Source organism: Larus michahellis, chromosome 14 (assembly GCF_964199755.1).
Source record: "Larus michahellis chromosome 14, bLarMic1.1, whole genome shotgun sequence".
Taxonomy (NCBI): Eukaryota; Metazoa; Chordata; class Aves; order Charadriiformes; family Laridae; genus Larus; species Larus michahellis.
The window spans coordinates 1,304,859-1,327,700 of NC_133909.1; the positions used below are offsets into that span (position 1 = coordinate 1,304,859).

Here is a 22,842-nt window from a genome sequence, read left to right on the forward strand (position 1 = left end):
CCTGGCGAGCTCAAAACACTGAGACCTTGAAACCCGCACCCCAGAGCTGGCTAGACAGTAAATATTTTCACTAATTCAGGCACTGGAGTCCTCTAAAAGTGCAGTTTTCCCAAGCATTAGAAGAGAAGTTAGTCCTGTGTGGCTCAAACCAGGACACAACCCTTGGGCTGCCCTGGCGGTGACGCAGCTCCCGGGGCAGCCGGTCGGCGCAGTCCTCGTCCCTCCCCTGCGGGCAGCGCGTGGGCAGCTGCGTCGGCAGCAGGCGCCTGCCGGTCCTCTCCCAGGCTGCCTTGAACCACACACATTCCTGCGATTTTCTACAATTTCCAGGCACGAGGCTGCTACGACCTGTAGCTGCTCAACGGTGTTTGCTCAGTGCTTGTTCCTAGTTTGTGGAAATATGAGCTACATGTTGTTGAAGCTGAAAAATTTCCACCCAGAGCAGGACTCGTGTGTGCCGGGCCGCATAAAGGGGTGCAGGCAAGGCTGGGCCCTGCCTTGGCGAGATGCAGAACTCAACCCCACTGAAGACATAGGGCCGTTGGCAGCCCCTGGGTGCACGCGCTGGGGGGAGACGCAGCAGCTGCCGTCACCCTGACACTGCTTTTCTTTTGCCCAAAGGTACGACAGGACCAAGCTGTCGCTGAAGGAGATCACCAATGTGCAGTACGTGTCGTGCATGAACCCCACCGCGGGGAGTTTCACCATCAACCCTCGCCTGCAGGTAACGCCCTGCACGATGGCAGCACAGTGCCGGTTTTATTTTTTCAGTGGATTTTTTAAGCACGAGGCCAGAGGAGAACAACTGGCAGATCCCGCTGTCATTGTATCAGTAGAAATGGCATGAATCTGTCGAGTGGCTGTAATTCCTAATGCTGAAGCAGCAGACATACTCCCTTATTCCCTCATTTGTTTTTCCTCGCGTTCTGCTGCTCAGTCGAAGGAAGAAGTCACAAGTTGCCAGCCAGCTTAACACCTACTTTTGGGACAGCCTTCTGGTTCATACAGACGGATTTTGCCTTCATTTAGCTAATATTTACCTCTGGAATATAGTTCATTAAAGCCTTTTGGTTTCTAAAATTTCCTGATGGAGCTGGCAGTACATTCTCATTAAAAAGAGGGGTGGGGGTGGGGAACCCAAACAAAGCAAGCCAAAAAAAATTCTGCAAGTGCTGATGGTAAGAGAAGTATCGATTTGGGAAGAGTTCTTAATCCTCAGGGCTTGATTTTTGGGGGCTGTGAGGCTCAGCCTGGGTCATAGAGCTGGTTATTACCCGCTCTGACCCTTGTCTCCAAGCCATGAGGAACGGCGGAGCCTGGTCAGAGGCTGCTCCCTCTGCCTGCAGATCAGAGCCCTGAGCATCCCAGGGGGACAAATGGCAGCCAGAGGGATGGTGTCTGTCCCAGCTGCGTGGCAGGTATTTGCCATGCCGTGGGAGGGAGCTTGGTGGGTGTGCAGCGGTGGAGAAATACCCTGAGAAACGGGTGCCCATGCAAGAGCAGCCATAACTCGGTGGGGACAGATCCTGCTCCCAGCACTGCAGGCAGGGACCTGCTGGGCGCTGGGGGGCCTGGACAGTGGACAGAAAAATTCATTCCCTCATGCATAAACGTCATGACCAGAGTCAGCCCAGGCCCAGGCTCCTCTTTAGCAAGCTGGGGTGTTAAACTGAAGCGTCCCGTGGCCACATGTGGGCATCTCCCCTGCCTGTGCAAGTTCCAAATCAATAAGGGGTTTTCTCTGGGAGGCAGCACCTTCCAGGGGCTGTTCCCAGCAGAGAAGGTGACTGGGCTTCATCAGAGGTTGGTGGGCCTTCAGAGCCCTTCAGCTCTTCAATGGACTGAACTTCCAACTTAGCAGCTGTGAAAGGCAGTTGAAAATCCCTTGTTCAGAGAGCAGAATGATGTCATTTGTCAGCCGTCCTCTGCTGGGAAATTGGAAGAGGGAATAGCCTTGTTCAGCTGGACTGCAAGTCATAGAATCATCGAGTATCCCGGGTTGGAAGGGACCTTTTGTGGAAAAGGGAGCCCGGATGACATTATCTAGCACTGTGTCCAATCACATTCAAGTCCCCAAGGACATTTTGCTTGAGAGGCAGTTGCCCGTCTCTCTGACCTTGTCCTTTTCTCTTCCTCAGCGTCACTTCTGCGTCTTCGCTCTCTCCATCCCTGGTCAGGATGCTTTGTCCAGGATCTACAGCACCATTTTAATGCAGCACCTGACGAGTGGGAATTTCTCAGGGGCTGTGCAAAAATCAGCTCAGCAGCTGATTGCCCTGGCCCTGGCACTGCATCAGAAAGTAGCTGCTACTTTCCTGCCAACGGCTATCAAGTTCCACTACGTTTTCAACCTGAGAGACTTCTCCAATATCTTCCAAGTAAGTGCAGCTGCTGTCCTGCGGCACTTGGAGCTTGTTCCAAGGCCACGGGAGGCTGTGGGCATGTGTTCCCCTGGCCCAGCTAGCCTTGGTGAGCACAACGCAGTCTCCCACCTAGCAGTGACACAGCGTGTGTGTCCCCTGAGTAAAGGGGGTGACCTCAGGCCATTCCCTGATTCCTGGTGGGTTTTGAATGGATTTCAGAGCCATCGCCCATGGCTTTGAGGAACATCAGTTAGAAGCTTATTTACTTTCCAGCCTCCTGTGGCTAACAGGGAGGGATGAATCTCTCCAGAAGGAGGTGCAGGTTTTGGGTGGGTTGAAATGCCCTCTGGCTGCAGAAGGGACCAAATGAAGGGACCTTTGGGCTCCTGACTTCAGCACTTATTTAAGTGGTTGTTGGTGTGAGGGAGCTGTGTTCGTCTTTGTGAACCTCAGTTCCACGTGTGTAAATGTGGGGATTAACGGCACCGTTCCACCGCACGGGGAGAGGATTTTATTGCACTGAAGCAGGTGGCAGATACCCCGGGGGCTACTGGCCCTGAAGGTAGGAGAGCAGGAACCAGTTCAGCTGCTCTGCTGAGAGCCAGTACAGTTTGTTGGCCTATACTGGCGCGTCCTCTTAGCTTCTCGATGGTCAGGTACTCAGCATGTGCATGAAGGATGGCGTTTTAAAGAGTTGATAAATAAATCAAAACCAGCTTTGACTGAATTGCTGAAACTGAATTACCACTGGAGCCAGTTCTGTGCCAAGGGGAAGTTGTTCAGCTTTAGAAATGTTTTCTTCCAGCGCTGGAGAGATTTTTTTTTTTTTTTTCTTTTTTTCCCCAGAAATGTCATGCCGTGAAGCAGCGGGTATTACTGCTCAAAGAGCCTTTCAGAGTTTTTAAGGCTGATTAGTAAAGTTTGAGAAAGTTCTCAGCAGCCAAATCGAGGTTTGAAAAACCATAACCTGTTGTAAAACCCATTTGTAATTTGTTGCTGTCCTTATTAATGTCTGTTTTACAAAGTCCGGTGCCCTGTGGTCCCATCCATCAGACAAGAGTTGAAGTAATGACAGACAACGGGAAATCCAAGAACAAGACCTTGAAAAAGTTAATAACTGCATTGTGTCACAAAGGAATCAGACCTGTCACTTGTGCTCAGCTAAACATCAGCAGCCTTTGACGTTAGACGTGGGTCATGTTAAATCCTGGCTTCTAGTTAATCTGTGCTTTGAAAGGCAGAGAGAGAGGAAAGAAGCATTTCAGTGGGAAGCTTTTATTTTAACTGTAGTCTGCTCGAAAGATGCTAAGGTTGTGGGATATTAGGAAACGTCCTGCCAGATCTAGATGCTGGGCCAGAGCGTAGGAGCAGTGACAGGAGCTCAGACGGCTTTTAGTTTATCAAATGGCTGTACGAGAAGCGACGTGGAGGCGGGGGGTCTGGCTACTTGGTCTCAAAATATTTATTTAAATTGTGGTTCAATTTTTCTCAAAATCCTTCTGTACTTTTTGCTCTTCATTCTTGATTATTTCCTTACCTTAAATGCTTCTGGGTTTTTGAGATTTCCTGCTTTCCTGTTTAGCTCTGCTGGAACACAGGTATTTTCCTGAAATTGGGTGTGAAAGAAGCTCTGGACTCCTGGAATGCAGTTCCATGTGTTGCATTTGTTACATCTCCATAAATTCATAATTTAGCTCAAGCTCTCTTGTCCATCCCCCTGCTCAAGCAGGACCAACTTCAAAGCTAGGTCAGGCTTTTGAATGTTTTGAATGTTCCCAAGGCTGGAGTTCCGATCACCTCCCTGGCCCGTGTTGCAGCGCTAAATCCACTCTATGGTGAAGTTTATGTATCTGTATTTCAATCAGAATTTCCCTTGCTGCAATTTGTGTTGGTTGCATATTGTCCTTTTGCCAGGCACCTCTAAAACCAAAAATTTGGCTTGATCTTCTCTCTAGCTCCCCATCAGGTAGTTGTACACAGTGGTAAGGTTCCCCTTCACCTTTTCCCTGGGCTGAACAAAACCTGTTTCTCTCAGCCTTTCCTTGCACGTCCTGGGCTCCACCGCTTTACAGTCTTGATGGCCTCCACTGAACTTGCTCCAGTATGTCAATGTCTTTCTTGTACCGGGGGACCCAAAAGTGGATTGAGCCTCACACAGCTTTTCCCCAGCCTGCCAAGGTCGCTCCCTTTGGTGTGATAACGTCTCTGCTCGGTCAGTGTCACCTGCAGACCTGCCGAGGGTGATGGAGGAAGGCATTAAGCAATGCTGCCCTGGCACCAGCCCCTGAGGGACACCGCTGGGAGGTAGTTGGCCTCCAGTTAGAGCTTTGAGTCTGGTGGTCAGGCCAGTTCTCTAACCACCATGCAGTCCACCCCTCTGGTCCATGTTCTTTTTGAAGCTCGATGTGATGGCATCTGGGAAAAAGAAAGAAGGAACAAAAGGAAAAAAGAGGGAAACAAAACAAAACAAAAAGTCCCGAAAAAGCAGGGCCATCTGAGTCTCCTTAGGGGGGAAGACAGAGAAGTGGTGGATGTAAAGCTTGTGGGTCAGTGCGTAATGTCTTTTTCAAATTCCTTTTAATTCCAGACAAACAGTCAAACACCGAGCGCATAATAGCTGCATATATAAAAGGTGTTTGGGGATTGCTGTTTTACCAGCTATTCTGTAGTTACACAAGCAGCCAAAGATAACTGTTAACGGCACAAACCATACGCAAATTGGAGCCGTGGAGGAGTCAGCCCCTGGACTTGCTGCCTCTGTAGGTGATACCGCGGCTCTGCGCAGGTTGTTAGCAATGGCTCCATTTGCGATGGAGCGGCCAGTGGCTCTGGCATTATCGTACCCTATTAGATATTAATATTGTACCTAATTTTGCCCAGCTTGATTCCCTTTGCCAAAACTGCCTGACAGCTCTTATGACGAGGCGTCCTGTGCTAATTGGCTCATTACAAAATACTCCAAGAACCTGTATCTTAATTGCTGCAGCTAATGAAGAATGAATGAGTTTAGACCCGATATGGATGCGAGTGTTGCACAGAACAAGACTGCCCCGGAGCAAGCCAGCAGTAATTCCTTCCAGCAGACAGACAGGGCAACTTACAGCTTAGTGTTTGTCCTTCTGCCCCCAGTGCTCATTGTGCCTCGCCTGAGCCGCTCGGGCTGATGGCTGTGTTGCTCAGGTTCAGCTGACGGTGACTCCAGAAGGTGTTCACTCCAAAGGACGGCAAAACGCCAGAGATTTGTCTAGGCAAATAAAGGTATTGGTGAAACCAGAGGGAAGAAGAGCAACCAGGGGTTGAAGGCTCGTCTGGCAGCAGTGGGTTGACTGTCAAGCACTGTTCATGTTTGTCCTGACTAATTGGAATGATCATCTCAGGGGATCTGAGCATCTTCAGTGGGATTGCCTTTTGCCTGGCCAGTCGTGTCCTCTCCCTCAGCAGAGAGAAATGGGTATTTCTGTGTATGCTTCAAGTTCAGCTCATCCCCATGGGAACATGGAGAAGAGCTCAGAGGAACTGTGTTTCTGAAGGACTTCATTCAATGGAGGTGAAAGGAGTCCGAGGTGACTGTCCTGTTGTCAGACACTGGCACTTTGCAGGTCTAAAGTGGGATTTGGCTCCAGATTAAGGTGCTCAGCTTCAGGCGTGTGAGGATGTCTAGGTTCATCCAAGGCTGGGGGGCGCAGACAGCTGTCCTGTCCCCCTGCCAGGGACACAGGTGTGGTGTTTCACTCTGTTGTCCAAGTGTGGCAACAGGTCTAGTGCTTTTGGAAACACGGCAGGCCATCCCAGCTGGGCTCCAGCGGCTGTACAAGGGCGCAGTGCTTCCTGTGCTGTACCTGCCTGCCCCACCACGGTGTCTTGTCTCAGCTGCTTGAGCTGCGATGCTTGCAAGGCTCCCTTGGCAGTCGAGTAGGTGTTCCCTGAGATGAACCATGACATGGGAAGGTCCTGGGAAAACCCATGTATTCCTACGCAACAATGATTTTATCCGCTGTTCTGACTTGATTTTTGTCTCTGGACTTCACCTTCAGCAGGATGACCCTCAAGGCCTCAGCACTGTACTCAGTGGTGCCACCGCTCCGCTGGCATCAGCTGGCCAGGAGCCATAGGGTGAAGCTTTGGTTCCGGCTCTCACACAGGGAGAAGCTGGTCTCTCCTGTGTGGCACCGGGGTCATGTGTGCATGCCCACCATGGGGGGGGGGGCTGGCTCCCCGAAGGGGAACATGAGTCTCTGGGAGGTAGGGACAGGCAGAAGGGCCGTGGGTAGAGAAGGGGAACCAAAGGGAGAAGGAAGCCAGCAGCAGGCAGGGTTTCTCCAATGAACACACAGAAACTTTCAGGTCACTGCTGACCTGGAAACCCACTTGGGTCTGGATGGAAGGATGCCTCAAAATCTGTGATCATCTTCCACCCCCTGGGCTCATGGCCTGGTTTGAATGGTTGCAGAAGGCTCAGCGAGTACTGTAAACCCTATCCTGTAACAAACCAGCTTAAGTTTGCTGTCACGTCTCGCTGAGAAATGTTCAGAGCGAGGAGAGACTGGAAACCATAGCCCAGAATGACGGGCAAGAAAGGGCTGGAGTAGGATTAGGCCAGATCTGCAGGAATGGCAGCCCTGGCTCCTTGTCCTTGGTCCACATCACTTACTGGTGCTGATGTGGAAGGGGCACGGTCACCCTTCAGTCTTTTATAATCCTTCGGGCTCTTCAGAAGGTGTTATCTGTGACTTTTCCCCTGCAGCAGGTCCCATCCGTGGTTAAAGTCCAATGCTACTTGCCTTACATTCCTACGGCACCTTTCCATGCCTCTGGGTCCCACCACGCACTGCAGAGTTAAATTGATTGGTACGCTCCAGGCAATTTCCCCTTGATTAAAGAAGACAGGTCTCTGCAGTGACAGAGTGGTGGATTATGCTTTTTAAAAATATATTCCCTGCTGGCTCACACCAGAGGAAGCTCTGTTGCTGTCTTTCTTTCCATTTGAAAGGGTTACCATGGTATTATGCTCTAAATTATATCTGTCGTCTCTGTAAAATAATAATCATAGACTCAGCAGGGTTGTATATTGCTTTTTATTCCCATTTCTAACAAGATTTTCGAGCAGCATGTCACATTAAGATCCGTGGCAGTTGAGGAAGAAGGGCCTCTCTCTCTTCCTGACAGCAAGACGGTGGCAGAGGCTCCACCGCTCCAGGCTCCGGCTGAGCTTCGCCTCCACGCGGGCCTGGGCGGCCGGCAGACTTTGCACTCCTTGGCAGGGGGAGGGAGTTCCATAGTTACCCCTGGTTGGACTTGCTAAAGAGCCCCGCGAACCTCAGCCTTGCAAACGCCAAAGTGTGCGTTACCTGCCGGTGCGTGACAGAGGGGGACAGCAGCAGCTGCGGGACTGGTGCGGGGTCGGCAGCACCCCTGGCTTCTTCTCCAGCCTGGCGCAGTTCTCTGGCACGACTTAGCCTTGGGATCTGGTTGCTAGAGCCGGTCGGGTTTTAGTCTCCCCCTCCTTCTCTCTCACCCTCTCTGCTATTTCTCTTCCCAGCAGTGGCTGGTTCTGGGCTGCTCCGTCACGTGCCGCAGCCACCGCAGGACGCGGTGCCAGTGGGGTGGCTGGAGCCCCTCATCAGTCCTCCCTGATGAGCATATTTTGAAGTTGGTCTTTTAAATAGGACTCTCGGGTCATGGCCCAGACGCTGTTGATAGTAATGCTGTGTTTGTCACTGTTCTCATGTCACCACCGGCCTCAAAGTGCTGAGGCTGCCCTAGGAGTGACATCAGGAGGGAGAAGAGCAGGGTGCTTCATCCAACCGTGCAGGGCGGCTGGAAAGGGCTCGCTACGCTGCACAAGTTATTATTATTTTAAATGTTGTTTAGGCTGCAAAGAGAAAAAGCAATATATTTTTCTTCCTGTTTTATGCCTGGGAGACTTTCTGTTCTGTCACCCTCTGATCCCCCGTCCGCGGGAGCATGCTGGGTCTCTTCCTGCCCAGACGGCGGCAGGGGAGGCTCTGCTCTGCGTCCCGCTGCTTCTCGCCGCTCGCTGGGCTGCCCATCGCAGGAGGAGCAGGATGCCAGCGAGAGCCCTGCAGGGTGTGGAAATAATTATCACCTTAGAAGCCTAGTGCCCAGAATTCACGTTACGTTGCTTCGGACCCTGATTTCTGGACACACATTAGAGTTTTCCAGGTTTTGCAAGAATGGCTTGAAGGTTTCTGTTGGTTTGGTTTGGGGTTTTTTATTGGTTGGTTGGTTGGTTGCTTGGGTTGGTTTGGGGTTTTTTTGCCTTTTTTTTTTTAGCCTAATCATTTCACTTCCCTATATAGGTAGGTTTTATTGTGTTTTAGATAGCAGTATGCAAACAAAGTCTCTGACTTTCCAAGATTGTTCCATATGTGCAGAGACCTCTTCTGTTTCGGTTTTGGCTATCCACGTGCAATGTAGTTCCATTAGAGATGAAGTGGTGGAGTCACCATCTCTGGAGGTGTTGAACAGACGGGCAGACATGGTGCTGAGGGACATGGGTTAGTGGTAACTTGGCAGTGCTGGGTTAATGGTTGGACTTGGTGATCCTAAAGGTCTCTTCCAACCATAACAATTCTATGATTCTAAGTCTGCATCTCTTCCATGTATGCCCCCGAGAGCATGTTAAGGTGCAACGAGAAAGAAAAATTCAGATGTCTCTCTCCACTGGACCATTTGACTTGGAAGATCTTCTTGGAAGAGCTGCTCTGTTACCAAAAGTCATTTAGCTGTGTGGTGTAGACTTCTCGGTACTGTGGGCGGTACCAGAGCTCTGCACATCACTACAGAAAAATGAGCGATCCTTGTATTTGTCAGTGGATTAAAATTGAGTCTAGAGCACCTCAACTTCTAGATGAAGCAAATGGTATTGCCTGGAAGCTGGTCTTGCATGGAAGGCTTCTGAGGTTCCGGGGGGAACCAATGATTGTGCGTGGGGATGCAAGTCAAGAGAGTTGGCTGGAGTGTGTAGCTGTGCTGGATGGGTTTGGGAGACCCTTCCTGGTCAGAGGACAGTGCTAACGCAGTGTTTGAGGTAATGCTGTGGGCTGGGGCTCACTAATGGAGCCGTGGTGGGAATTGCCCTGCCCCAGGCCAGGGCTGCTTGCTGCTCAGAGCTGCTGACGTTGTGAGGCGCAAGCTGACCCATACTTGTCGCTGTGTGCAGAGCGCTGATGGGCAGCACAAATATCTCCTGGACTTCCCTCAGCACAGCTGTGGTGGGTGCAGAGCAGTGAGGTCCTACTGGGAGGGGACATGCTCCCTGGCAGAAGGATGGGGTCGTGGGTGCTCTTCACTCTCCTGCTTTTCATGGAGATCATGGGGAAAAAACCCAAGCAATGGGCTGGGTCAGGTCCTGCCTTGTCAGAGCCACGACAGCCCGTCTCCGCTGGCATGTCGATGCGTGACGACAACACGGGAGACAAGTCTTGCTGGGATGATTAGCATATTCCCCGTTTCCATGCCAAATACGCATCATCTCCTGGGGCGATTATTAAGCTGCTGAGGAACCTGTCACTCAGCATTTTCCGCTAGTAAATCCTGATCTGATGATTGTCGGCCGGAGGGCGGTGGTTCCTCAGCAGCCCGGCTCCCCACTTCCCTCACAGCCTGATGGGCACAGCCGCTTCTCCCAGCAAACACCCCTCCAGGAGGTTCACTATTTTATCACCAGTGTCGTGATATTTGATATCGGTGCCTCATTGCGGCAGAGAGGGCTTCCTAACCAGCTTCTGGCCTTCCTGGCGAGGGGGAGAAGCTGGCGGATTTGGCTGAAATACAACTTTGAGGACTCAACAGCCAGATGGATAAAAGTCGCATTGACGTGGCAAAGGGCAAGGGATAATCCATTTTTCAGAGGGTTTTTTTTCATGCTGGCACCACATCCATCACTGATGCAGTGACCCGCGATCACGCATCTTTCATGTGTCCCAGCCTTAGCATTACGGCATCTCCTGGAAGCTCAACCTCGCACATGGCGTGTCCCCAGCGCTCTTTGGGGATGCAGCCAGTTGCGTTCGTGGGAGAGGCCGGTAGCTCTGCTGCGAGGAGCAAGGGTCGGATTTGCAAAGGGAGAGAAGGGGAGATGTTAGGTTAATAAACTGATTACAGATTTGCGGAGTGTGGGTTTTCTTCCCTCTGAGGTCGACTTACTTGTGCGTCCATCAGGAGCACAACAGCTTTTGTGGCTAGGGAAGTCTTTAGAGTGACTGAGGCGTTTGCGGTTGATGGTGGTTTTTTTTACAAATCAGTTTGGGACCTGATGGGTTTCATCTTTCTTTGAGTTGTCAGCTCTTCTCACTATTATTTTTTTTTTCTGAAATAAATAAAATAACAGTTTGGCAGCTGTAATGACAAATGTGAAACCCAAATGATTTGAGCCGTGGGCCAGTGAGCTGAGAGGGACTGCTTTACATTGCTTTCAATACGTTTTGTATTTTATGTATAAATAATTAGATGTTAGGAATAAAAGCTGTCTGTTTAATTCATGCCATTGAAAACCCTGTGTGCTGTTAATAGGCTTAGTTATAGGCGACACCTCTTTGAAATATAATTCTTTTATGCATTTTAATAGAGTTCATGGTAAACATACTGTGATAAGCAGACAGCAACTAATATTTCCTGCAGGCAGAATGCACCTAATTAAAATGAATTGATTAAAAAATAAAAAAAAAAAAAGCATGGCCACTAAAATTTCTAAACTATTTTTTCTTTTTGACAGAGCACCCGTGGCATGGTGTTGGGATGCAAAAAGCCGCACGTCTGGGCTGGTGCCTGACTCTCCGTGCTCTCTGTGGCTGAGCTCAGGACACCAGCCCCAGCGTCAGGGATGCTCTTTGGGGTGCCACAATGAGTAAAACAAATATAAAGTGTTTGGGGAAATAGAGGTTAAAAAGGGCACATTCTCCAGGTCCAACACTTGGGTCGGGACAACCCTCGTTATCAATACAGGCTGGGGGATGAGGTGATAGAGAGCAGCCCCGCGGAAAAGGACTTGGGGGTCCTGGTGGATGAAAAGCTGGACATGAGCCAACAATGTGCACTTGCAGCCCAGAAGGCCAATCGCATCCTGGGCTGCATCAGAAGAAGCGTGGCCAGCAGATCCAGAGAGGGGATTCTGCCCCTCTGCTCTGCTCTGGTGAGACCCCACCTGGAGCACTGTGTCCAGCTCTGGAGCCCTCAGCACAAGAAGGACATGGACCTGTTGGAGCGGGGCCAGAGGAGGCCACGGAGACTCTGGGAGGGCTGGAGCCCCTCTGCTGTGGGGACAGGCTGAGAGAGCTGGGGGGGTTCAGCGTGGAGAAGAGAAGGCTCCAGGGAGACCGTAGAGCCCCTTCCAGTCCCTGAAGGGGGCCTACAGGAAAGCTGGGGAGGGGCTGTTTGCAAGGGCATGTAGCGACAGGACGAGGGGCAATGGTTTAAAGTAGAGCAGGGCAGGTTTAGATGAGACATTAGGCAGAAGTTCTTTCCACCAAGGGTGGTGAGACAGTGGCCCAGGTTGCCCGGAGAGGTGGGGGAGGCCCCATCCCTGGAGACCTTCAAGGCCAGGCTGGATGAGGCTCTGAGCAACGTGATCTAGTTGAAGATGTCCCTGCTGACTGCAGGGGGGTTGGACTAGATGGCCTTGAGAGGTCCCTTCCAACCCAACACATTCTCTGATTCTGTTGAGTAGGGCCTTATTCAGATGTTCCATTGCAGGTTGCCATAATAACTCTGCATTTAGAGCGATTCAGCCATATTCTAGCGTGACCGCCCAGATGCCAGGGTGAGGTTAGTCCCTTAGGGTGAAGAAGGGGTTTTCTGACTGTCTCTGCTCTCCACAGGGCCTTCTCTTCTCTACCCCTGAATGTCTGAAGCAACCCCAAGACCTAGTGAAGCTCTACCTGCACGAGTCAAACCGGGTGTACCGGGATAAGATGGTTGAAGAAAGGGATTATGGCACCTTTGATAAAATCCAGCTGGAGATGGTGAAGAAATTCTATGAGGTAAGTGTTGAGGTTCATAACTCTGGTAATAACAGACATGCTCACAGGAAAAAAGGTTCCTTGGGAACGCAAAGTTTGACCCAAGGTCTGCCCATCTCTCACTTGCATGGAAGGCAATGCTCCTGGATGCATCAAGAAGAGTGTGGCCAGCAGGTGGAGGGAGGTCATCCTCCCCCTCTGCTCTGCCTTCGTGAGGCCACACCTGGAGCGCTGGGTCCAGTTCTGGGCTCCCCGGTTCAAGAGGGACAGGGAACTGCTGGAGAGGGGACAGCAAAGGGCTACCAAGATGCTGAGGGGACTGGAACATCTCTCTGATGAAGAAAGGCTGAGGGATTTGGGTCTTTTTAGTCTGGAAAAAAGACGGCTGAGGGGGGACCTTGTCAATGCTTGTAAATACTGAAAGGGGGGGTGTCAGGAGGATGGGGCCAGGCTCTTTTCAGTGGTGCCCAGGGACAGGACAAGGGGTAACGGGAACAAACTTGAAGCAGGGGGTTGGAGGAGATGATCTCCAGAGGTCTCTTCCAACCCTGTGATTCTATGATGGGAGCCCAGGAGCAAAATCTCTGTCATCCATATTCTGGGCCACCGATGTTGTGGTACGGGTAAATGATGCGCTCCATAAGGGCACTGGGAGAGGAGATTTGGGCTCTGTGAATTCACTGAATTCCTTTTTATAAGTGCTTTGAGTCTCACGTGGCAAAAGCAGGAGAGGGGTCAGATGGGAGCAAAGTGAAATGCAGGCACAAATCCTTAGTGCTTTCCTCTTTTCCAAAATATCTTTCAAAGGAAAGCTCTGGACCTGCTTTCCTTCTGGCCTGGCATCACCCAGCGGTGCTGCTGTGTGTCACGCAGGTGTCACTGATGTGACAAGTAGTGCAGACGGCGCTTTTTCCTCCCCATTTTATCGTCGTCCTTGCAACAGCCTAACACCGCGGCTATTGCTGCAGGGCTTTCCTTGTGGCCACATTCTCGTACTGTGATGAGTTGAGCTGTTGGGATTTGCAAAAAGGTGTCAGAGCAAAAGAAGTCGGTGCTGTGGCTTCTTCCTTTCCCTCGTGTCCCTCTTCCCCCTTTTCCTACATGCGGGGACAACTATATGGGCAGAAAAAGGCATTTGCCGGAACACCATACTTTACTTGGAAAGATGTTTTTTCCTATACTTGTTATATACACATATATATATATTTGCGTATGTATTTATATTTTTATATATATTAATGTGTGTGTGTATATATATATATATAAAAAACACTGTTCCTGCAGTGTTTTTTCCTGTACTTGTTACATACATATATATACACATTTATTTTTTTTCTTGGACAGGACATTGAGGAAACTTTAGAGCAGACCAAGCGAATGAATGTTTATTGCCATTTTGCTAAAGGCATCGGTGAACCCAGCTATAGGCCTGTCCCAACCTGGGAGCAGCTGAACCAGATCCTTGGGGAAGCCTTGGACAACTACAATGAAGTCAATGCTGCCATGAACCTGGTGCTGTTTGAGGACGCCATGTGCCACATGTAAGGGGATTTTCTGGCTTTATGGGTCTCATCATCGCGTTTATCTTTGCAAATTGCTTCCATGGGGTTTCCTGGTAGATGTAGTTATCCGTAATTTTGGCTGCCGGAGCTGGAGGTGTGCGGAAGCGTCACCTGCCCGCTTCGCGTGTCCAGCACAAACGCCGTGCTGCTTCTCTAGCTGGTGTTTGCAGCGTGCTTCTGAAACCGCGCGGATGCCTGGGGCCGTCAGATGGAGGGGCTGCACGCTGGTGATTATTTCAAAGCCTGGGTGCTGTTTTATCTTTGGCCCTTGATGCTCTGCATGTGGCATGAACGTTTATTGTGCATGACAATGTTCAGGCGCCTTAGTGTCTTCACTTGACGGCCAGCTCCAGAACTAGTTATACCGGGATTTCCCCAGCTGCTTTCACAACTGGTTTCATGGAATCACGGAATCTTCAGAGTTGGAAGGGACCTCTAGAGATCATCTAGTCCAACTCCCCTGCTAGAGCAGGATTGCCCAGAGCACATCCCTCAGGGCTGCATCCAGGCGGGTCTTGAAAATCTCCAGAGAAGGGGACTCCACAACCTCCCTGGGCAGCCTGTTCCAGTGCTCTGTCACCCTCACTGTAAAGAAGTTTTTCCGTGTATTTGAACGGAACTTCCTATGTTCTAGTTTGTGCCCATTGCCCCTTGTCCTGTCGCTGGGAACCACTGAAAAGAGCCTGGCTCCGTCCTCCTTAAACCCACTCTTTAGGTACTTGTAAACATTAATCAGGTCCCCCCTCAACCTTCTCTTCTCCAGGCTAAAGAGTCCCAGCTCTTTCAGCCTTTCCTCATAAAGGAGGTGCTCCAGTCCCATAATCATCTTGGTTGCCCTTCGCTGGACTCGCTCCAGTAGTTCCCTGTCCCTCTTGAACCGGGGAGCCCAAAACTGGACACAATACTCCAGTTGTGGCCTCACCAGTGCAGAGTAGAGGGGGAGAATGACCTCCCTCGACCTACTGGCCACAGTCTTCCCTATGCAGCCCAGGATGCCATTTGCCTTCTTGGCGACAAGGGCACACTGCTGGCTCATGGATAATTTGCTGTCTACCAGGACCCCCAGGTCCTTCTCCTCAGAGCTGCTTCCCAGCATGTCCGCCCCTAACCTATACTGGTGCTTAAGCCAGTATAGTATAGTATATATAGCCAGTATAGTATAGTGTATATATATATATACTGGTGCTTAAACCACTCTGGTTTAGAGCCATGTTTACACAGGTTCTTAGTGGGAGTTTTGAATGTATATAAAGCAACATTATGTGCATTCATGCATGAGTTTAAATGGATTGAGGCATTTTAACTGCTTTGATCCTTTGAAAATCCCGCTTGCATTTAGATGCCTGGAGGTCCAGATGGATTCCCTTTGGAAACTGGACATGCGGGACTACATGAAAATAGCAAGCCTTCAGTTTGTAATTGTGAACCTGTGTACGCGTCTGTGGTACAGATAGTGAGGTGTATCTCCGGCTTTCGAATACGATTTAAACGCTTGTTGGGAATCCCAGCAGGATCCCAGGTGCTGAAATGTAGATGTGGCCTTAGGTCACGACAGAAGATGGACCTGCCCTGTAAATCGTAGTTTTAGCTGATTTTCTATGAAAACACTGTGCAAGAGGTGCAAATTTGTGACTCTGAGCCAGGAGGAAGCCGCTGTCTTGCTGCACACCAGTGTGCGTGATTTCAGTTCTCGATGGACTTGGCAGCTTAATGCCGTTACTCTTATGCAAACTAAAAAAAATACATGTACTACTCCTTTCGACTAGCAGTTTAACCGTTTCTCTTCCGAGAGCTCAACAACCTGTGACTTCTGCCGTGCGGTGTGCCGGCTTCGCTGGGGCGCGTGTTCCCTTAGACTACGGGCATTTACTCCTTTGTATTCTGAGCCATACGCAGCCTGATGTCCACGGGTGTTTGTGCTTCCGTTGCTGGCAGAAAGGTGACGGCGATGTCAGTCTTGTGCTGCTTTTGAACTTCACATAAGTCGGGATTTGCTACAAAACCCGGCGCTATCCCTCCAGTTAATATTGCGAATAATCAGGAAAGTGAGGTTTTGGGTGTGCAGCGTGATCGTGAGAATGCAGTAGATGGTACGACCCTCGAGTTGTAATAAAGCAGTACAGCGTTTCTCGCAGTCTTATTTGAAAAATTATTTAGTCTAGCAAAATACTCAGTTAAGTGAGACGAATAAAGGCAATGATGTAAAGGGGACAAATGGTGCTTGCAGTGAGGTTTTTACATGTAAAACCCTCTAACCCCCCCCCCAACTTGGGGTTTTAACACCTGGGGATGTCAGCAATCAGTTAAAGAGAATAAATTGGAGGCAGGCAGAGCTCCCCATCGACTCTCAGACAGGAGAAGCGAACAGACCTGGGCAATAACTCCAAGTTCATTTTCAAGAGTGAGAAAATCTCACTCTTAAGTAGTGGTGGTTTGGATAAATAAGAATCATGGACAGTGTTTTCCAGACACGTTTTTATGCCGTTCTAGACATATACGAATATGCTTTGATGCATAGCAGGACTCTTCACTGAACACGAATCCCAAATGCTTTGTGATGACAAACCTTTACTGGGGAGGTGTATCAGAGCCTTCAATTTTGTATTCAGTTTTTGCATGTCTGTGTAACGTGCTTTTCCCTTGTCCTCTCTGCAAAGATGTCCAGGCCTTCACCTTAAAATAATTTTGTCCAGCCAGACTTGGCAGGTGGGAAAAAGATTGGGCACAGCCTGATTTGCCACCAAACTATTTTTTTCGTCAGCTACGTCCTTTGTATAGGTCTCAGCAGAGATGGGGATTGATTGCTGTCGTGTCTCCTAGATTGATGTTTTTCATCCCATTCAGAATACAATTTCATAGTGAATAAAATATGTATTGAAAAGCACCGGGCAGAGAAATAGAAAAATACTCTTATTAATGAGAGGTTTTGTGTGCTTCGATTTAGCTGCCGCATCAACCGTATCCTGGAGTCCCCCAGAGGAAACGCGCTCCTGGTCGGCGTGGGCGGCAGCGGCAAGCAGAGCCTGACCAGGCTGGCAGCCTTCATCAGCTCTCTGGAGGTCTTCCAGGTCACTTTGAGGAAAGGGTACGGCGTCCCTGACCTGAAGGTGGGTGATTTTTAAGGCTCAGGTTGCGGGGGGGAAGGAAATAAAAAGCAGAACTTGCCCTGAAAACTTGCTGTATATTGAGTGACACTGTTGTGAAGATATTAAAAAGCCCCAGAAGAGGTGGTGGAGCGCAGAGAGGAGCCACACCTCTCAAAATACCTCGCTGACGCGTGTCTGCACAGGGGTGCAGACAGACCTGGTGTCCTCTGCCCCTCCTCTTGCTGGCCAGGCCCAAGAACGTCCCAGCCCAAGTGCCAGCGCTGGGCTGGGCTGGTGAACCCAGCGGTGCGGGCAGACATTTCACGCTTGTTCACGAAACTGTGAAGCACCAGGAAAGTTCTATTTGATTATTATTTCTAATTAAACCAAGATGTGGTAATTAACTCAGCTGTGAGGTGTCTCTTGTGGAGTGATTTGGAAGTGGAAAAGAAGCAGGAGAGAGAGGAGAGTTCCCAAATCACATCCCATTCTTCCTTTGGTGTTTTGTATAAGGAAGGGACAGTGTGGATGATTCACTGTACACAACGTGTGCCTGTGCTTATATTTATGCACAGGTTAGTGAGCTTAGGAGTTAGAAATCCGCATTTTAAAATATCACTTTTTACAAGTATTTTAGCTGCTGGCTGTTGTGGTTTGGGCTGGGCTGGCCGCTAATCAGGACACTGGCAAAATGATTGCTATTAAAAATGTTGTAAAAATCACAATCACGGTAGCTTCACTGGGTTCCGCCCGGGAGACGTGACGGCCGATGAACGCCGGGTTCCCTCCCCATCAGTGGCAGGACCTGATGACCTGTGGTTGTGTACAAGTTGTTTTCATCATGTGGCACAAGCCTGGTCCCCAGCCGCTGGGTGGTTTCCGCTCTCCTCTGCGTTTTTCAGCCCCACTCATGGGATTTTCTAGCATCTACCTGTCTATTTATTGAGGAAGCCTGCGCTCCCAGCTAGGAGTATAGCTCGATACCAGCATTAATAAACTTGTTTTCAAGGCGTCTCTTTGCTTTGCTGTCTGTGGAGGTGGAAAATAATATGATGTTCCCTTCGCTCTGTATTCATTTTCAAAGAATTTATGCAATACGGAGACAGTTTTTTTCTCAGAGATGGAAGAGCAAGATGGTGAGAGATTGCCCCGTCTGCCATTGGCCCCTCCCGCTGTTAGAATTGCTCTAGTCCAAATTTCCAGTGATGAAAGTAACAAATGATTCTTTTGGAAAAAGCATGCGCGTTTGCTGAATCGCAAAGAGAGTTTCTGTAATGTTGGCCAGTGCGTTCCTTCAGGGTCTCCTGTGTGTCTTGTATCCTGCTTGGAGGGGCAGGGAGGAAAGGGCGGAATTTGTGCTGGGTGATGGTGTTTTTCCCATCTCATGAAGAACTTGAGTTCCAAAAAGATGGTGTCCCTCATTCGGAGGACACTGTCCCCTTTGAAATGAAACAGCTTTTCCGTGTGAGCTCTCAGCATCACTGCACCCGCTGAAGGGTGAGTCCCTGCTTGGACGCTGGAAAAGAAGGAAGAAATACACAACTGGAACAATCCATGTTTGCACAAAGCGTCCTTCTCCCTTCCTTGCGAACAACAAAACAAATGTGTTGCGGCAGCTCAGGGAAAAAAATAATTAAATAAATCATTCATGTATACTTGTGAAACCAGAGAAATCAACAGCATGGGGATCCCAAGGACCAACATTCCCAGTCCCTGCTGTCTCTCCCAGTCCCTGCGGTGCTTTAGCCTCCCTGTGTGAGTTACGGTACCCACAGCCCAGGGCAGAGCGAGACTTTCTGGACTCCCCCAGCAGTCTCCACAACCAGCGATTGCCGTGATGTCTTCAGCCGTGTCCACGGACCTCTAAGAATTCCAGCCCCAGGCACGTCCCTCTGTCTCACAGTGCTGGGCAGGGCGTGCTTCTCATTTCTGGGTTATACAGACCTGGGCGTAATGCCACGTCTTACTTCGTAATGTCTTACAATGATGACAGCAGTAGACTTCCCCATATAACCGGGAAGGCTCAGCCATGAAGAAGGAGAGTGTCCAAAGTGCAGTTTTATGCTAAGTAATTGCAATTGCTTTGGTTTTGGTTAACGAGATGATTCTGAAATACCCCAGTTGTCGGTGTGGTGCTTTGCAGAGCGTAGGTGCAACCCCTAAGTCCATCCGCTTCTCAACCTCCAGGCAGACCTGGCAAACCAGTACCTGAAAGCTGGCGTGAAGAACATCGGCACCGTGTTCCTGATGACCGATGCGCAAGTGGCAGATGAGCAGTTCTTGGTGCTGGTGAATGACTTCTTAGCATCAGGTACTTCTCTTGTTGCTTTGATTTCTCCTCTCCCTTTTCAACGTAGTTTTGCTCATAGTAGCATCTCTAGTTCTAGAAGATACAGAAGGACAGTATATGAAGTTTGCTAGAAGATGCACGGGTTAAGCTCCAGAGTAAAAGCAGTGCTAAGGTCTCCTTGGTGAGGATGTGCTCCATCGTCTGGTAGATTTTTTTCTTTCTGTGATGTCTCATACCCAGTTTTCCATGCTTCGTGGTGTACTGCGTATGCTCCTTCAGTGACATGTCTGTTGTGATACTGCAGCTGAGGACAGAGCCAAAGGAAAGTACCGACAGGAGGAGTTTGACCTGTGGATCCCGTGCATCCACACTCTAGTTGTGTAATAAAGTACCGTTGCTCCTGGCTGGAATATTTGACTGGAGTATCTGCGAGTTGGTGGATGATGTAAAGCCACCAGCTGACCATGTCTGCGCGCATCAACTAGCTGCTGATCCCATTCCATTCCTTTTCCTCGCTGTTTTTCCAGATGCATTTAAGTTTTTGAGCTGTTTCTTGCCCAAACAATTGCAGAAGAGTCGGTCTACGTGCAGATGCTGTTTCCCTGCAGAACACGGCACGAGTGTGTGTGAAGGAGCACTCCCCGTGCCGGGTGCTCTGCAGCTGTGTCACTGCGACGGCCGTAGGTAACCCAGAGGGGGTGTATGCCCCAGCCTCCCTGCAGAATCACTGCCACTAACTGCCACTTTTTCCCTTATTTAGGAGTGAGGAGTGGGAAGATACCAGCTGGTTCAGGTGACCTCTGTGGATGGTGAGGGGTGGAGAGTTGACAGCACAGGGGAGCGATAGTTTGTGAGTTAACTCCAGGCTTGACATATGTGGCTATAAATTGGCCAGATGGTTTCAGCAGCAAACAAGCCCTGCCTGTGATGAATTTGTAACCAGGAGTAAGGACAGGGGTTATTGTGGAGGACGGTGTGTAGCTCCTGCCACCTCTTACACGGGGTGCAGACGACGTAAATGTCTCATGAGTGAGGGTGAAGCTCTGCGGTGTCCTGCGGCGAGGGGCAGGCCAGGCAGGCTGGCGTCGGGGCGTCCGGGTCGCCTTACGGTGGTTTTGAAAGGTGTTTTTCATGTGGTTGCGGTGTGGGGAAGTGGGGACAAATCAGATCTCCTCACTCATGGTGCAGGGAAGCAGCTCAGAACTTGCATCTGGGCTGAGGACAGGACCGTGGAGGGACCGTGACGTCCCGTGACATGAGCTAGTGCTGCCCAACTGGTGCTGACTGGTGGGTCTGGCTGCTCTCTGCTGCCCGCATGCTTGTTTTTCTTACTTGTTTCACATCTTATCATCACCTAAGAAACTAGAACAAAATATATATTTTAGTCTTTCTTATAAATCAGCAGATTCCTGATTAGTGTCTTTTCCGAAGTGATTAGTGCTCATATTGGCAGTATCTCACTCAATAAAGATGATTTCAATCAAATCAGAAGCCAGTAAGGAAGTGAATAGGTGATAAATTAAGGAATCACTGAAAATATATTTGGTTGGGTACATTTTTGGCAATCAATCAGTTGCGTAACTATTAACTTTTAAAAGTTTTTAAAAGATTATTAACTTCTAAAATGTTTTGGTGGTCTGGGAGTTATTTGCCCACCGCTGGAAGTGGTGGTGAACAGCTGTACAAATTGTACACGTCACTAATTCATTTGTGAAACTAAAATGATTTTGTTATTGTGTGTAGCATATTAGGTATGTAATTTTTTTGGTAATCTAATTAGCACTGTAGAACAGAAAAAAAAAAGACATTCTGTACTTTGTCTCTATTCTATGTTTACCTTGTGCTTTTATAAGAAAGTTTGCTCTTATAAGTTTTTATTTTTTAGCGTAATGACCTTCTGTGCCACCTTTCTGCTGCCGGGGCCCATGGGCACTTGGCACAATGATTTTTCTCGAGGAAAGGGCTTCCTCGAGCTCCTGAAGAGGAAGGCAGCCACTTCACTTCGCTCTAAGACTGTAACAAAATCAAACGCTCCCCTTTCTTTTAGGTGAGATCCCTGATCTCTTCCCTGATGACGAAGTTGAAAACGTCATCAACAGCGTGAGGAATGAAGTCAAAGGCCGGGGGCTGGTGGACTCCAGGGAGACTTGCTGGAAGTTTTTTATCGAGCGTGTTCGACGGCAGCTGAAGGTGTGGCGGGGGCTGGGGGAGTTCAGGTCCGCACCATCCGCCTTGGTGCAGGGGCAGAGGGTGGAGGTGCTTTGGGCTACGCTGTAGGGAGGTCAGACTGCAGCCTGAAAGGTTTTTCCTCCTGTTGGTGGTGCAAACTGTGATTCTCTCAGCAAGCGGTACTAACGCATTAAGAAATGCTGTCTGTTGTCATCACGTACTCATAGTGCTTTAGACAGAACTATCAGGGTTGAAAATTTTCTCTTTCAAGAGCTGAGCAAGTTCAGCCTTTCCATTTTCAAAGCCATGCACTAGGTCTTGCTGCTTGGAAAAGCTGCACAGGGGATCAGTCTTCACGTTGTTGACAATCCATAGTCAGAAGAATGGGAAAAAAACCCCAACTTTATCTTAAAACCAGAGTGTTGGGAACTGAGTGGGACGCAACACTGCAGCCCATATTCTAGCACAGAAAGGCCTTATAAATATGTCCTAAGACATCAAAACCGTTTCAGGACTTTCCCGGTATGCCCAGCACATGGACAAAGTACAGTGCAAGGAGGATTAGACTCTTCCAGAAGGTATTTACCCATCTGCGGGTAAATAGCGCTGCAGTCCCAGAGCAGCGAGGCAGCGTGGGCGGTGAGGGAAGACTTGACCTCTCCTTAATGAAGGCAGATCCTCCTTCTAAAACACTGCCTGGTTTGTGTTGGTGGGACACGTTCACTGTGGTAGGGTGGCCCATTCACTTTGTGATGTAAGCAGGTACGTGTTTAGGATGGGGAACAGCCGGCGAGCTGAGTTTTGAGAGACAATGTGAGTACCATGCCATGGTATAGATGCCCAAAGAGAGGGAGTCCAGTCCTCTGGAGGGGAATTTCTGATGGGCGCTGAGGTGGTTTTGTAGCAATTCTAGCACCTTGGTTGTCTTCTGCCTCGTGTCCCTCCCTAAATATATTCCTGTTGGCTATTGCGGTACACTGGAAGGGCAGTGATTTACTTGAGGCTGCTCCCTTTTCCTTGCCTGCCGCTCTCCTTAACGGCGTGTTAGAGCAGATGGATGGAGTCAGCCGGGAAGGGCTGTTTACGCTCTCCAGCATTTCGTGACGGCATCGTGCGCTGTGCAGAAAGCTGATGGAGCCATTGCTGGTCCAGCGCATGCTGGACCTCTGGGAGCAGCACAGGAGCGGGGCTGGGCCCAAGAGAGCACCAGCACCAGCACCCCTTCTGCCTCAGGGTCTTGAGAGAGAGTGGTGTAGGTGCAGGAGAGGGCTTTTGTCCTGGATAGCTTCCTGAAGCTTGCCTGGCCCTGAGACAGCAACATAGGGGTGTCCAAGGCTTATGCTTGAAGGTGTAGAAAGGATTTCTACATCTCTGTCCCCTGCGTGCGTGAGC

General features: G+C 49.7%; 1 protein-coding gene across 3 annotated transcripts in view; it reads left to right on the forward strand.

The window, feature by feature from the left end:
• Positions 1 to 22,842, forward strand: part of DNAH9 (dynein axonemal heavy chain 9) — a 224,800-nt gene that overhangs the window by 72,248 nt on the left and 129,710 nt on the right. For all 3 annotated transcript variants that reach the window (XM_074607552.1, XM_074607550.1, XM_074607553.1), the window contains exons 40-46: positions 622 to 724; positions 2,139 to 2,378; positions 12,203 to 12,364; positions 13,688 to 13,884; positions 16,850 to 17,012; positions 19,179 to 19,302; positions 21,329 to 21,471. In XM_074607552.1, the coding sequence (XP_074463653.1) occupies positions 622 to 724; positions 2,139 to 2,378; positions 12,203 to 12,364; positions 13,688 to 13,884; positions 16,850 to 17,012; positions 19,179 to 19,302; positions 21,329 to 21,471 (1,132 nt within the window). The remainder of the gene's footprint in view (positions 1 to 621; positions 725 to 2,138; positions 2,379 to 12,202; positions 12,365 to 13,687; positions 13,885 to 16,849; positions 17,013 to 19,178; positions 19,303 to 21,328; positions 21,472 to 22,842) is intronic.